The 16,493-nt window shown below is 36.7% G+C and overlaps 1 protein-coding gene across 1 annotated transcript in view; it reads left to right on the top strand.

Moving 5' to 3' along the window:
- The window catches only part of DNAH14 (dynein axonemal heavy chain 14), a 216,070-nt gene that overhangs the window by 118,248 nt on the left and 81,329 nt on the right, over positions 1-16,493 (top strand). Inside the window, 7 exon segments of the mRNA XM_088132171.1 lie at positions 1,518-1,658; positions 3,333-3,500; positions 5,903-6,073; positions 9,277-9,444; positions 12,357-12,443; positions 12,694-12,891; positions 13,251-13,412. Of these exon segments, the coding sequence (XP_087988297.1) occupies positions 1,518-1,658; positions 3,333-3,500; positions 5,903-6,073; positions 9,277-9,444; positions 12,357-12,443; positions 12,694-12,891; positions 13,251-13,412 (1,095 nt within the window).

Raw genomic sequence — 16,493 nt, 5'->3', positions numbered from 1 at the left:
TTACGTTTCCTTTGTTTCTGATTTTTGTTGAACTGAGACCTTTACATTAAGAATTTGTCTTGTAAATATAGTGTTCTGGATCAGTTATAACACATTCTCATATTGGGTACTCTAGATTCTTATTCACATAGGTTTAGGAGAGAAATGAATTTTTTATCATTTTTAAAGAAGGTTTTTTGTAAGTTCAAACTTTTTCCCCCCATAATCTTTCTGTATTCCTAGTTTGCAAGAAGCTCCTCCCTCATTCCCTTCCAAAATAATAATACAGATTACAATCAGAATGATTATAATAAAAGAATTATAGTTTGTATTGTGGTTAAGATATTCTTAACCAGTTTTCAGAGTAAAAGTCAGGGAAGAAAAATTTCTAATAAATTTGCTCATGGCAGATTTCCATAAATGTCTAAAGTGTTCTTATTTCCGCTGTCTGCACCCCCCTCAAGTAAGGGCCAATTCTTTTAAAATCAGCAAGATGGACTTGCAGCAGGGATCTGTTTATTGATCATTAGGCTGGATAGCAAAAGATGCAACTCTTTTTAAAACATCTTAAAACTTCCATATGAGTCTTAGAAAACTTGAAAAAAAAACATGTTCAGTTTTGTAATTTATTTATTTATTTATATCTTGCTGCATTCCTGAAGGGTTCTTGGTAATTTTCAGGAAGTACAATAAATAATAAAAATAATAAAAACATCCACAGCTGATTCAAAACAAGAAACATATAAAATAAACATCAATCTTGGTGTCACCCTTCTCCCACCACACAACCACAAATATCCTCCAGAAGAGCTCTGTTTTCATCTGCTTCCAGAAGTCAGTTAAGGAGACAGTTAACCTAATTTCTACTGGGACACCATTCTAGAGGGTCAGTGATGCTAGTGAGAAGCAGCATCTCCAACCTTGGCCCCCTTCACCTCCCAAAAGTGGCAAATTACAAGCTGCTTTCCCTGGGAAGATCAAATTGGTTGGGCCAATTCTACTGAGACAATGCATTTCCAAAGGTAACTTGGTGCCAAGCCATAAAGAGCTTTTTGTCAAGATCAGCACTTTAAATTGCACTTGGGAATATATTAATAACCAGTGCAGAACCTTCAGCATAGATGTGCCAGTTAACACATGGGACACTGCACTAGAGCTTCTGAGTGGACTTACGAAGGTAGCCCCATGTAAAGTGTGTTGCAGTAGCCCAAGTGGGTGATGATGAAGGCATGAGTCACTATAGACCTGTTACTAGTTAAGGGCTAGTAGCCCTATGAGTCACTATAGACCTGTTACTAGTTAAGGGCTAATAGCTCCCCATCAAGAGACACCACTGGAGCAGACAAAGAACCTCAGTTTTAGTCTGTTCTCTCCCATCCAGATCCTCACAGCCTCCAGGCATTGGGACAACACTTAGAAGCATCAGCAGTACTATGTAAAACTGAATGTCATCAGCATACTGAGCCAGTAAAACAGTACTTTAAATAATCTGATATATAAGTCTTTTTAAATTGCTCTCTTATGTATTTTTCTAACAGCAAGTTCAGGATGTTGCTTTGGTTGCATGCTGTACACCTCTAAGTGTAGGAAGTAATGAAATTAGTGCTCGTCTTCTGTCCAATTTTTGCATCTTAGTTTTGCCTGCAACTTCCTTACAGTCTTTGCAACGTATTTTCCAGGTAACAGTCCTTTATTTATTTAATTTTACAAAGAGCAAAACAAACCTACCAGAAAACAAAACTAATTATATGTAACTGAAAATTATAGAGATACTTTTACATAAAAACTTATTGAAGCTAGCAAAATTGCTGAATGCCAGAATACCTGATAGTGATGATACTTGCAATCAATTTAGCAACCTTTTTGAAGATATGCAGTTACTGTCAGCTGAGAGGAGGAGAATTATCCTCCTTTGAGCAGGTGGGAGAGTGGGTTAGAAAAGACATTATTAAGTCAGCTCACCACAAAATTTAGAAGAGAAAGAGACAGTGCAAAAGTGCATGAGGGACTGTTTCTACTTCTAGCAGCTAGCAAGAGCAAAGTTTCTCTTGTTCTGGAATATTGTTGAATTGTCCTTCTAACAACAAAGGTGCCAAAACGTAACAGACAAGACTAGAATATTTGCTGCTTGAAATTGCATTACATTACCTTTTTTGCAATACTTTGAGTTCACTGACTTTGTGGGACACTTTTATGTCCTCTCCGGAAGACAGGCTTCCTCCTTGGTTAATGGTTATCAGCCATTATTTAACTTTGCTTGGCCCTGAAAGAGGCTGGTCTGAGCTGAGACAAACACTAATATCCAGCATGTCCTTAGCAAAAGCTTGTTCCTCTATGGAACTGGCTTTTGTCTCTGGGTGTGTATGTGTGTACGCGTGGAGGCTGTATACTCCCATTCTATGCATTTAGCAAACATTCTCTGCTCATCCCATAGAAGAGCTTTTACTCTTGTCCATTATATGACAGAGAGAGAGAAGGATGATTCAGCTAATCAGCATTCAAAGAATTCATGGAAAAGACATAGTTCACTGAATTTTTATATAAAGAATAAAGGACAAAATCCAGTGACTTGTGGAAAAAATAGAAATCTACACAAACAGTTTATTATGTAATTAAACTGTAAACTGGTGCTGCCACCTGAGGTCATGCTTGCTTTTATTATATTTACAATATTATATTCTACTTCGGAAATAATGTTGAACCTTAATAAAACTAAATATTTGGTGCCAATGGAGACTTCCGTTCAAATTAATAACAGCTTCAAGAAGACAATATTAATTAGGGTTTGATAAGGAAAGAAATGGTTAACCTTCCTTCCTTAAAGTCCAGTTTCCCTATGGCTGTTACTAACCTATCTTTTTTTTTCCTGGAAATTTCTTCAGGGCCAAAGTATATATTAATTTTGTTTTTAATAATACCTTGGCCCTGAGGAAATTTCCAGGAAAAAAAATGCACTGAGCATGCTATCATAATACTGTTCCCCACTGAAAAGGAGATCAGCCATGCTAAACTGCTAGTCCCCTGGGAAGCCCTATATAATCCTATAGAGAAACTGATTCTGCGTATAGACTGGTAGTTATGATTGCTTGAATGTTCTCGAGTGCTTTTTTAAATGTACATTTAGACAGTCTGTTAAAAAGTGCTTATTTCCACAGAGCCTGTTTTTATTGGTATATAAAAATGCTTGCAATTCAATCTGCAAAGATGTAAAATAGTGTGGTTTAATATAATTACGTTAATACAATTGTTTAAAAAAATAATATACATAATTTAACATACCTTTATTAAATTATATTATGTGAAAAATCTTTAAAATACATATTTTAAATGTGTAAAATATTTATTTTGTGTAGGTACGTCTGGGCACATACTTTTACATCAACAGATTCTTGGTTGAAGTTCAGAAGTGTACGGATAATTTAACATGTTGCTCTATTGCACTGTACTATAGAATGCTTCATAAAATGCTTCCAACACCTGCTAAGCGCCATTACACATTTAACCTACGAGATCTTTTTAAGGTTTGTTAAAATGTTTAAATTTGGAATCTTATTTTAAACCTGTCTTGTATTTATTTCTTGTCTGTTTTCAGTTGGTTAACGGTTAATCTGTGAAGTACAGGTAGTCCTCACTTTGGGACCAGCAATTCAGTATTAAGCAAAGTGGTCGCTAAGTGAAACTGTGACTGTGCTTCTGATCTTACTTCAGTTTCCTTTGCTTTGCAGATCTGCGAAGGCCGTAAATGTGAGGATTGGTCATAAAGTTACTTTTTCATCATTGTTGTAACTGAACGGTTGCTAAATGAGGACTACCTGTATTCCACAAATTAGAGAATAGGAAAGCAGAAAGCTTTTTAAATAGGTTTTTTAAAAATGAATACATAAATAGAAGGGATATGATTAAAACTATCAAAATATGATAAAGGGAGGAGGATTTTAAACCAGGATGATGCATTTTACTGTTTCACAGCCATTTTATTGAATAACCAGACACTCCTTTTCTCTTTATTGTGTCTCTAATTCCCTTTACTTTCCTTACTATTAACCCTGTGTCAAAAATTAGTTTATAACCATACTCGGTAAAGCATGAATAATAAACATGAATAATACTATATCAACACAGAATGAATACAAATACTTAATTATTTGTCAACATGCACCAATATGTATTGATTGCAATACAAGCAGAGAAAACTGAGTCTATGGTGTGGCTAAAGTTTTAGTCCTGTCCTTATCCAAGAGCGATAACTGAGGAAAATAGCTACTGTAGTTGTCTGAAATATATTTCACAGCTAGGTTGATGATTAGAGTGTTTGTCTGATTCTTGAATTGCTTAAAAGTATTAAGATTTTCTTTTTTGCTTCTAACTTATTTGTATAGTTCTTATTTTTACTCTGATGCATAATGTTCCTGCATCATTTAACTTTTTTTTGAGGGGGGAATACTAAGAAAGTAGCAAATAGTTGCAAAATTGTATGACATGTAGCTCTCTTTCATGATACAGATAGGAATTCTGTGGGATCACTGCTGATTCTGATGCTTTAGTAGGATTTTATTTATTTGCCCTGAATGTTGCTAACTTTGCTGTAGTTATTTATTAACTATAGGTAGTCCTTGACTTACGGCCATTCGTTTAGTGACCATTCGAACTTATGACAGCACTGAAAAAAGTAACTTTTCAACTGGTCCTCATACTTATGACCATCACAGCATCCCCACAGTCACATGAGCAAAATTTGGACATTTGGCAACCAGCATGTATTTATCAAATTTGTCACCACCTATCTTGTTGAACGACTCTTATGATGTTTGCAGTGTCCCGGGATCACGCGATCGCCATTTGCGATCTTCCCAGCCAGCTTCTGACAAGCAAAGTCAAAGGGGAAACCACATGATTCACTTAATGACTGTGTGATTCGCTTAATGACCACATGATTCACTTAATGACCATGGTGATTTGCTTAATGATTGCCACAAAAAATATAAATTGGGTGTGGTCATATGATGCCCCACTTAATGACCACACTGCTGAGCAATGAATTTTCTGGTCCCTATTGTGGTCATAAGTCGAGGACTATCTGTACACTAACTGGGGAAAATACTGATTTTCCTTCTGTGGAGAAAATACCTTTTGTTGCTCTTATAATTTGTTTCCATAAGCAGACTAATGGAAAACAAACTTTTGAATGATTTAATTCTAAATTATTGTAGATATATCCTTCATTAAGGACATTGTTATATGTAAAATTTGGCTCATGATTCTGCTTCTTTGTCTTTTTTACATTTTTGGAAGCTAGTGTTGGTGGTGATTAGAGGTTAGTTTGGATTCAACATCTTGTTGAATATTTTGTAAATTATTCAAAATATGATCCATATTAGTGAAGCAGATAACATTTGCACAGATATTATTTTTGGAATATCCTAAGTATTATCAAATTAAGATTATTTCAAATACTGTCTATCCCAGAGAATCAAGTTCAGGCTTAGTGCCATCTATGTGAGAGGTATAAGGAATGCCTCTCTACACATTAATGGACATAGTTTTCACTGAATAGTAATTGGCAAAATAATTGGACTTTATTGCTTGTACTAAGGTGTTGGTATCACTAAGATTTATTCTGAATGTATTGATGTGGCTTAGATTTATATTGTCAATACTCCTGGATTGAAATTTCTTTTGAAAGATAATTCTGTCATCTGAAAATGGAAATCATTGTTTCTTTTATTTACCTCTGACATGGATACCCCACCTTTCAGGGTTATTAAGCACCATTGTAAAATACCTAAAGCAACAATGGATCAGCATAGTATGATGTAAAACTAAATCAATACAGAAGATAGTTTAAAAGTTTTAGTTACTTCAATAGAAATGTGAATATAGCTTCAGTACAAAAAGTTAATCTCTCTTAAAATCAATGCTGTAGGTACTTGAAGGACTACTTCAAGCCCATAAGTCAATCATTGTTTCAAAAGAAACAACAGCATTGTTCTTTATACATGAATCTACTCGAGTTTTTCATGACCGTCTGGTTGATCACACAGAAAAAGAGACATTTTATCAGTTTCTTTCAGATGAGCTGAACAATTATTTTAAAGTAAGTACACTTACGGATGTGATGCATATATATGTTTTGTGAGGACTGTTTTATCATACAAATGGAATGTTTCATGTACACAAAATTTGCTAATTATCAGTGAAGTCAACATGATCTGATATATAGCCCAATATTTGTGTACTCTTCCTCTGTCTTTCCATGCTGTAGTGGGTCCAATTTATCCTCTAAAACATGCCTAGTTCCTAATGTCATTCAGTGTCTGAACATTCATAACCACTTGGAGGTTGATTTTGCTCTGAAATTGTAACAAATAATTAATTAATTCAGATATTTATTTGACTGTATATCCTTCTCCCCCTCCACATTCTTTTGTTATTGTTCAGTTGTTAAGTCGTGTCTGACTCTTCGTGACCCCATGAACCATATCGCGCCAGGCCTTCCTGTCCTTCACTGCCTCCCTGAGTTTGCTCAGTTCATGCTCATTGCTTCAGTGATGCTATCATTCAATAACCCAGCTAGGTACCTAAGTGCATGTGTTGTATGATTATGGTAGACAAACAGCTAGACCATAGGCAGTGCAAGAGGCCTACTATCAGCAAGTTCTTTTTATATCTTTGTAGGGGAAGGCTTTCACAAACTTCACACACACCCCTCGCCCCAATACTCAGGTGTGATGGAGAAGGATTCTGTTGGTAGGTAACAAGGAAAATTATTTACTGAACTGCTTGGAAACCAGTAATGTTTGCCACTGGCTGTTCAATTTGTCAACAAACATCCACTGAAGCAGACAGAAAATTCATTATCAATGTCAGAACAGTAACTAAGTTAAAGAAATCCCAGTACAGTATTAATTCAGTTGTCTTTTACAACACATTAGCAAAGCTTGGGTAGTGGCATGAGCTATTCATATAGAAATTCTGCATGTATGGTAGGGGTGGGGGTGGGGGTAGGGGATTGACAGAGATTGAATCTCATTGTTTTAGGGTGACATGAAATTAATATGTGGGTTATTCATTTCATTATTACATCTTGCAAATAGTTTCTGTCTAAAATAAGAGTTTTAGGCAGTTAACCAAACGTCTAAAAATCACCCAAAAGTACAAAATATGGCTTTTACTTTTGTATAAAGTAAAAAAATACACAATATACCCTAACCCCAAGAGTAATTCAGCACATCTTGTAGCCTCAAAAATTATTTATGCATTAAATAAATAGGAAATATTTTCTAGTTAAAATATTAGCCAAATATTTTGTATATTTCAGCTGTTGTAAACTGTTAGACATGCCTTATGGCATATATCAAATAGAATAAGGTATGTGATGGTCATCTTAGCTATAGGCACTAAATAGTTACATGATTTCATTTTTTTGTAGCATTCATAGCACTTATTTGAAAGCAGAAAAAATGTCATAAGGGAGAGATCCATTATTAGGAGCTCTTGTTTTTTGTGTTTTGTTTTTTTAAATAATAGTTGTTCGTTAGTAAAGGAGCAGAATTAGACTGAGGCAGTTGGGTTGGGGAATGTTTTGGGAAATGGGCTGGGGAACGTTTTAAGGGTTCTAGATGTACAAAGCTAGAAATTGCCAAAGGGAAGATTATATATTCCAGGAATTTGCCCATTCTTTATTGTACAACTACAGAGGGCATCTGCAGCTATGTAAGTTATCTGAATGAATGCTAACTAGCCTAATAATGTCTGTACGTATGAGGGGTATACAAACTAGCCAAAATACAATTCAGATTCTTAATCCAGTTTCGATTTCTGAATTAAATCTGTAAGTCAAGTCAGTTGAGGAAGTGAGTACAATTCAGCAATTTTTTTGTTTGCCCAGTCTGATTGGCTCAATTTTTTTCAATGATCCAAAGCTACTCAACAAGTTGAGTTGACAAAGTGAATCAGTATGGAGATCTTGCAAGTCTTATTCAGACTGAATTCAAGAACTGAATCCTTCTACATCACCAGTATTTATTAATGCCACAAAGAAGTTTCATGACTGCTCAAGTGTATTATAGAAGTTAAATCTTGTTCCAGCAACATCAACCCCCAAAAAACTTTATTAATATTTTATACTTCCTCATAAAGCCTTTATGGACTGCAGGTAGTGCTCGACTTATGACCATGATTGGGACATGAATTTCCATCACTAAGCAATGTGGTCATAAAGCAAGACATCATGTGATCGCATTGCTTAGCAATAGCAATCCCAGTCTTGGTTGTTGTTAACTGAGAATCACAGGTTGTTAAGCGAGTACCCACCCTAATCCAAACCATTCTGGGCTTGGTCCCCTCCACCCTGCAAACTCAATAAGGTAAGGACCTGCCTCCATCTCCTCCCACCCACCTGTCTCCCCTCCATCTCTGCCCTTTTGGCCATCCTGCCTTGCAGGCCAGCAAGCAGCCCCAGAACTGTGTGGCTCTGGAACTGCTTGTCATGCCCCAGGAAGCTGCAGCTGCCCCAGCCCAATCCCAGCTGCAGTCACCCTTGCCACCCTGCACTCCAATACCCCTTCACCCTTGCGCTTCACCGCCACCCCAGCTGACCTTCACCATTTTCTTGCTCCTGCTGCTGACAAGGCATGCCCAGCCTGGCTGCTGGGCCAGGCTGGGCTTCGTGCTGCAAAAAAAAAAAAAAAGTAAAAGTAGCCCCTGGGCTGTGGCCCACCAAAAAGCCCCTTTGTGCCATGGCTCTGGGGCTGCTTTTTGCTCCCCCCCCCCAATAGCACAAAGCTCAGCCCCAGCCCAGCCCAGGAGCCAGGCCAGGAATGCCTTGTCAGCAGCGGGAGCAATATAAGATGGTGAAGGTCAGCTGGGGTGGTGGAGTGCTGGGCAGCAGGGGGCCTAAAGGGCATAGATAGGAAGGAGATAGGTGAGTGGGGGGAGTTGAAGCAGTCATAAGTGTGGGCAGGCTGCCAAGCACACAAATTTTAATCATATGACCGTGGGGGTGCTGCAATGTCTGTAACTTCAGGCACAGGTCATAAGTCCCTTCGTTCAGTGCTGCTGTAACTTTGAACGGTCACTGAATGAATGGTTGTAAGTTGAGGACTACCTGTTCAAAGACTGCTCCTATATTTCATCTTAAGACTCTACCCCTTATTTCAGTTTTTTCCCTTTCCCGTTTGTACTAACATATTTCCTGATCTATAGATCTCAAAATGCAGATATGTTGGGATTTTTTAGTTTGTTTAAGAAATATCATTGTCCTAAAAAAGATTTCAAATTACAAAATTATTCCTGTAGATTTCCTGGACAAAAGCAAAATTGATGGAGGAGCCTCCTATATTTGTAGATTTTCTAGATTCCACCACACCTCTAGATAAGAGAGTATATAGAAATGTGACTAGCCAGAAGCATCTTCTTTTGACACTAGAAGAATATTATTTGAGAATGCGAACAAAAGAATCCGAGGTAATTTTTGAAATTATGTATAACATTACTGTATTATATAACTGCTGTGTGATGTGTATGCATGTGTCTTAGGTGCTAGATTTCCCTCATGAAAATTCGTATCACAGTGGACAACCTGCTTTCCTCTTATTTTCCCCTATGTATAGCAGGAAATAGGTAGGTGAATCTGAATGGCTAAGTGGGTAGGATAAGAAATGTCACATGGATTTTTCATAAATTCCTTCTCAAACTGCAAGTCCAAGCTAAGGAAAGATGAGATAACAAAGAAAATCAAAATGGATAACTCAGAATGAATAAGCGGTAAGTAGTTCCTTCCATCTGTTGGTTCAGTATCATCAATATGCAGATGACATTCAGCTTGATTCTTTAACTCGAGATGCTGTTGAAGTCTTGTCCCAGTGTCTGGAGGCTATAGGATTCTGGATGTGATGAAGCAATTTAAAGTTTGGTTGGTTGCTGCTTAGAATCAGTTTATGATTGAAGTGTCATATATACCTGAATGATAGATAAATAAAATTGAACTCAGACAAAATGGAGTTGTTTGTTCACTATAGTTCTTTGTCAGCTCCAGTATTGTCTCTCGGGGGGGGGGGGGTGGCACTGTCCCTGAAGGAGCACGTACTTGACTTGAGGGGCCTCATAGCTATTGCTGGAAGTGCAGGTGAAGACTGGGGCTAGAAGGACTTTTGCTCTGTTATGTTTGGTATTGTGGAGTCCTTGGGGTTCTCTGAATTTAGTTGTTTTCTTGAAGACATTTCAATACCTGGCTAGGTAACATTTTCAGTGCCAGAAGAGAGTGGGGTTTGCTCTGTTTATATACAGTAGCTTGCCCTGTCAGTGTTGGGGCATTTTTTTCTTGTTGGTCTGGTATCTCAGTTGTCACCCTACCTGGAACAGGAAGACCTGGCTACAATGGCTCATGTCTTTATCATCACTTGGTTGCACTTCTGCAATGTACTCAATATGAGGAACATTTGAAGACCACCCAGAAACTGCAGTTAGTTCAAAATGAGATGGCCCACATTGACTGGCAATATCACCATAATCATATTGTACATATATTGTGGGCCTTGCACTGGCTACCAGTAACTTTCTGCATGCAATTCAAAGTGCTATAAGACAGCTTTGTCTTATAAAGCCCTATTTGGCTTAGCAACCAAACTACCTGTTCCAACCAAGGTTGACCCATCTGAGGCAATCCTCTTCAGAAAAGCTATTGGTGGTGCCCCATTTTCATGAGGTGAGGAGCCAGGAAATACTTTTTTAGTTATGGTGCCAACATTTCAGAACAGCCTACTCTGGAAGTAAGACTAGCCCCTTTGATATTGGCCTGGTCTGGAAACTGGAAAGCTGGTTAAAACAGTTCTTCTGGAGAGCTTTCATTGATTGATACAATCACAATCTGTATTTATTTTTCTACATTTAGTTTATTTTGGTTGTGGGATGATTGTTCTATTGTGGATATTTCTATTTTCTTTTGTTGTTGTTTAGTCGTTAAGTCGTGTCCGACTCTTCGTGACCCCATGAACCATATTGCGCCAGGCCTTCCTGTCCTTCACTGCCTCCCTGAGTTTGCTCAGTTTCATGCTCATCTATTTTCTTACTGTGTGGTTTTACTCTTATAAGCTCTCTGACTCTGGGGACAGTCAGCTGTATACAAGTCAATAAAGAAATAACTGCAGGGATTTTTATAACATGGTTTTCAATGAAGTCCTATTTCAAATTTCTGTCTACAAGATTAACTGCTGATTTTTCTTCTGCATTGAGTGAGAGATTCCTCATTCACAAAGACTAATGATTGCTCCTTTTTCAAGCACCATTCCTCTTCATCCTATTGTGGCGTTGAGTGTTGAAAATAGAGGAAGAAGCACAATTAACTTTTTGCTTATAGATCATTACTCCTATAATTTTTCTAGTTCCTGTCCTTTTCCAACTATTTCCCCTTTCATTAAACTGTCCCATCAATAATTTTATGTGGAATACCATACAGGTTTTGGAAGTTTAAGAAAATATTTGAAATATTTACATATGCACAAAGAGGGAGTGGGTCTCCTGGGTCCTATGATGGGGTCTCTTGATCCTCCAACCACAATCTTCCTGTGCCCTCCCACAACTCTTGGGGGAGAGCCTTGTTAGTAAATACTGCCACCAACTACCTTATTTCCAGAGAAAAATATGTTTTGCTGTGGTTTACTTGAAAGGAGTAATAGGCAAACCTCCTACCTCTGACTTCCCTTTTCTGTTGCTTAATCAGTTTGCTGGGGCGTATAATAAAGGGTCAATTCTTTGTCAGAATGGGAGGGCTGATTCAATAAGAAATGGGAGGCTTTGGTATGTGTGCTAAGGTTAAAGAACCAAAGAGGAGTCAGAAGTCCCAAAGAGAAAGGAAAGTAAGAAAAAATAACAATTGAGTCTGCAAGGTTTATCTCACTGGATGCTTTTGCACCCAGGGACACACAAATAGAAAAACACAAGAACAATATGGGACCAAGGATGACAAAGGCAAATAACTCACATGCATAAAATAATATCAAAATTCTAACTCACATCAAGCTTGCACAATTTGTGTGTAGCTAAAACTTTTCTAGATCATCAATTACAGATCTCTTGGATGTGAGATACTACTTACCTGGCTTAGAGCCAGCCCAGAAGATGTTGCAGCTGTTCCTATGAGAGAAAAAACAAACAGTTAAAATGGAGCTGGCTGTTCTATGTTTGAAAAGCCTACCTGAGAGAGGAATATTCTCTGTTTTGATTGGCCCTTTAGCATTAGTTTTCCCAGACTCTGAGTGTTTGTGCCAGCTACATTGATCAAAGGGTTAGATTTTACTTTTCCTTTAATCTTTTGTGTCTCAAACCTTTGGAAGGAGGTTTCCCCCTGTTCACTACATTTATGCTTCCTATTTCCTTAGAGCACCATGGTATTTTTCAAAGAAGCAATACAGCATATAACTAGAGCTGCAAGGATTTTTCGACAACAAGGTGGTCACATGACACTGGTAAGAAAGTTTACTTATAATTGGATGTCTTATATAAGATGTCAATGGTATGTCTTTGTTTAAAATTAGCATACCTTAAATCAAGGTAAAATTTTAATTAAAAATGTCATTAAAATACCTGCCACTAAGCCATAATTGTTATTATCCTGCATTCTAGAAGTTATTTTAACATGTTAATAAATGAAGTTTTACTTTAGTAAATCAAACTTTTCTTACATGTTTACCTAACGTTTTAAATATTTATTGACAGATTGGATTGGAAGGCAATGGAAAAGCAACCTGTGCATCCTTAGCCTGTTATGTATCTGAATGCAGTATCTATAGGTTATCTACTACCTACAGTTACAGCTATGCAAATTTTCAACAGGATATTAAAAATGTCTATAAACAAGCAGGAGCAGAAGGCAAGAGGACTGTTCTTCTCATTACAAACTCAGACATAATTCAAGTAAGTCTTCCCAGAATATAAATTAGTATACATATTAAATATGTATCATGATAATTAAACACGTGTTAGAATTTTCCATCTCTGTTTCTCCCTTCTTTCCCAATCTTAATATATCTGGATGGTTATCAGAGATTAGAAGATGATGGGTAGCTGACTTTGCTTGCATTTTTGCCAGAGTTCTAATAAATTACTAGAATAGGAAATATTAAATAGTTGATACAAAAGTAACTTTAACTATAGCTGAAGCTCCAGTGAGAGTGTCTGCAGAAAACAGATGTCAAAATGACAAAAATCCGGATGGCTCTGACCCTGTTAGGCTTTCACAAGGCAATGGAGATAATTAATATTATTTTTCTTAGGAGTCATTTTTGGAAGACCTAAGTTGTATTCTGAAATCAGGACAAGTCCCCAGCCTATTTGAAAAGGATGAGTTGGATAACATTGTTGAATCACTTACATCAGTTGCTGAAATGGCTAATCATTCCAACAAAATAGATGATATCTATTCTTTCTTCTTACAGGTATGTACCAGTTAACTGTGATCAATATGCTAATACTCTCTCAGTGAAATTGCTGTATCGATTCCAGCTTGAGCTCCACATTAACAGCAGGATCCAAGGTTGTGCCCACCAAATCTAATTGTCCTGTTGTTAATAGATAATTCAAGCTGTTATTTGTAGCTTTGAAGGCATGCATGTGTGTTTGACCCTTGCCCATTCTGGCTTAAGAAGGCAGTCATAAGAAGTTTGATTTAATGAATGATGGAAGTTTTTATTATCTCCACCAAGGATGTTTCTGTACTATCTGTCTGAAAGAAGCTCAGGTTAAAAGTGATCATTAAATCCCACCCTTATGGGTAATAACTGATATCTCTCTAATCTATGTTGGAAGCTGAACAGGTGAACCACATGAATCCATGTTGATTGTGCTGGACTTTTCAGAAGTTTATGATATTATTAATCATGTAACTGCCTAAAACATTTTATAAGAAGGAGATTTAGTGATACTGGTGTAGAGAATCTGGTTGTCCTCAAGCCTCACATGGACTGAAGTTCCCCAGAGATTTCAACAATACTTTAAGGCTTGGACTAAATCTGTATGGTATTTCAGGAATGTAGGCCACTACTATTAATTGACAGTCATTGAACAAGTTGAAGGTAAGACAAAACATATAGTCCCTCCTGGGACCTTCTTTTCCTGGCTCCCCATGTAAGAATTATTGCCTTTCATTTCTTACATTCAGTTATTAGTGGTTTACATTCTCCACATTCCTGTTCTGAGAACTTGCTATAAAAGATTTCTAATACTAGTCTTAGTGGATGAGATATTCAGAAGGACCATTGTTTTGATTATTGAATTATAGAGGGTTCAGACTTCTTTTTCATCTTGTTTAATATATAGATAAAATTTGGGAGGAAAGTCTGAAAGTATATTGCTGGGTGGTAGACTACAAATACAGAATTCCATCTAAAAATTCATATACTAGATGAAAGACTCTACAATTGTGGCATGGGATATAAAGTCTTATTCACTGGGTCTGTACTCAAATTAATTAACTCTATGTTTCTATATGTTACAATTTAAAACCCTATTTGAGAAATTTTGGCAGGAGCATATCATCCCTCTATACTTCTTTAAGAAGCACAAGTCTCCCTGTTCATAATCAGTTCTACTTTGTCTGCTATTGTAACAACATTCTGAGAGATCTTTCTTTGTTATTCTCTTCCATTCCCTTAAACTCTTGTTTTACAATTTTAATGTTTTCTCTAGATTTTCAGTGTGGTAGCAATATTTTTCTTGTTACTGTTTTATTTTTCCCTTCTTTGGATTCACATCTTAGCATTACTTTAGTATTGCCTCATAATCCATGGCCTCAATGCATTTCATCATGTCACCAAATATGGGAGTAAATTGATCTTCATTAATGAATTTTCTCAATATCTCCTGTATTTATATGAGAGTTATCTTGCAAAAGAAGTATAAATACATATGGACAGAAAAGTCAGCTCTGCCAGCAACCTCAATACTAGTAATTTCCTTACTCCCAGTGATCTTTTTAGTTGTATCGTCTCTTCTGCCACTTTTTGATTTTATGGGAAACTACAACTGCGTGTGGTCAAGTGCATGCCTTGGACTTCAGAAAATAATGTTTAATACATTAAGAGCAATGATAAGATTGCTTGGCAGGAGATCTCATGGGAAACGGATAGGTGGAAGTTCTTAAAGAAGGAGATTCTAAAAGATCAATTTCAAACAATTGTCTTTTTAAAGGTCCATGTCAAAAAGGATAGGATTGATGCTTGAGACTAAGAGAAACGTGATTGGGGAAAATCTCTTTACTTTGAATGAGTTTAAATCTTAAAAATCAGATTAATAATATCCTAGGGTAATGAAGGAAATAGCTGAATCCTTATGTATAATATTTGAGAAACCCTGGAGAACTGGTAAAGTGCTAGAAAAACAGAGGATGGCAAATGTTTTCTCTTTATTCAAAAAGAGGGGAGAGGAAGATCCAGGGATCTTCAGACCGGTCAGTCTAATATCAATGCCTGGGAAGTTTCTTGAGCAGAATATAAAGAGATCAGTCTGTAAGCACCTTGAAAGCAAGGCAGTAATTTCCAGAAATCAGCAAGGATTTGCCAAGTACAGATTTTCCTAGAGTAACCTTATTTTAATTTTTAATTGTTAACCTCCTTAAAGATTTTTGGAATGCTGGAGAGAGGAGAGGAGAGAGAGAGGGCTTTTGATCTAAATTTACAGCATCCATATATTAGAAATCAAGCAAATGATCTCCCCAAAGCATTTACAAAATAACAGAGTTCTTTCTTATAACAATGTAAATAAGATGAACAACTTGAGAATAATGGGATGCAGTCAAAACATATATACCGGAAGCAATTCATATTTCATTTCTCTGGCAATAGAGCAGAACTTTTAAAACTGGATGGGAGGTTTGTTCTCCCTTTGTAATAAAGTTGATCTAGAATTTCCCAGATCTGTCCTATTGCTCCCACTTATGCTCTGTTGCTTAAGTTGTAAGCAGTTCACATTAAAGTCTTCTATATCTCCTTAATCATGGACATTGGAAAAATTCTACATGGTTCATAAGGAAGGGTGTTTTTCTCTTTTCTATCATTGGACCACAGATTCTACTGTTGTGGACAAAAATGAATCTCACTAAAAATTCAACTGTACAGTGGACTAGAAAGTACAAACGTTTGATATTATAGGGAAGAATTTTATTCCATTTTCAACTCCTGATTCCATGTATGTCAAATCATGAAAGCTGGTTTTCTATATTTGCATTTCTTCAGATAGATCTCTGTTAGCCATACAGTTCATCTTTCCTCCAATTGCAAGTGTTATTTGCTTCTACAAAACTTTTCATTTCCTGTTGCTACAGTAAATCTTGGAAACTAAGCAGAGGAACCATGTCCCTTGAGGAAGTGGTGGAGGCTCCCAACATAATCTTTCAACCCTAGAATATTTCAGAATATATTCTGTGTAGTCATAGAACTTACATCTATAATTGTACAAATTAGCTCATATGGGAAAACCTGTCTTTTGAATTTTGGGGCAAATGTTATCTTATTATCGTTTAC

The sequence above is a fragment of the Python bivittatus genome, unplaced genomic scaffold (genome assembly GCF_059951505.1).
Source record: "Python bivittatus isolate LINGU-HERP-01145 unplaced genomic scaffold, Pbiv_v1 ctg000020_np1212, whole genome shotgun sequence".
Taxonomy (NCBI): domain Eukaryota; kingdom Metazoa; phylum Chordata; class Lepidosauria; order Squamata; family Pythonidae; genus Python; species Python bivittatus.
This window is presented reverse-complemented; position numbering and strand designations above follow the sequence as displayed.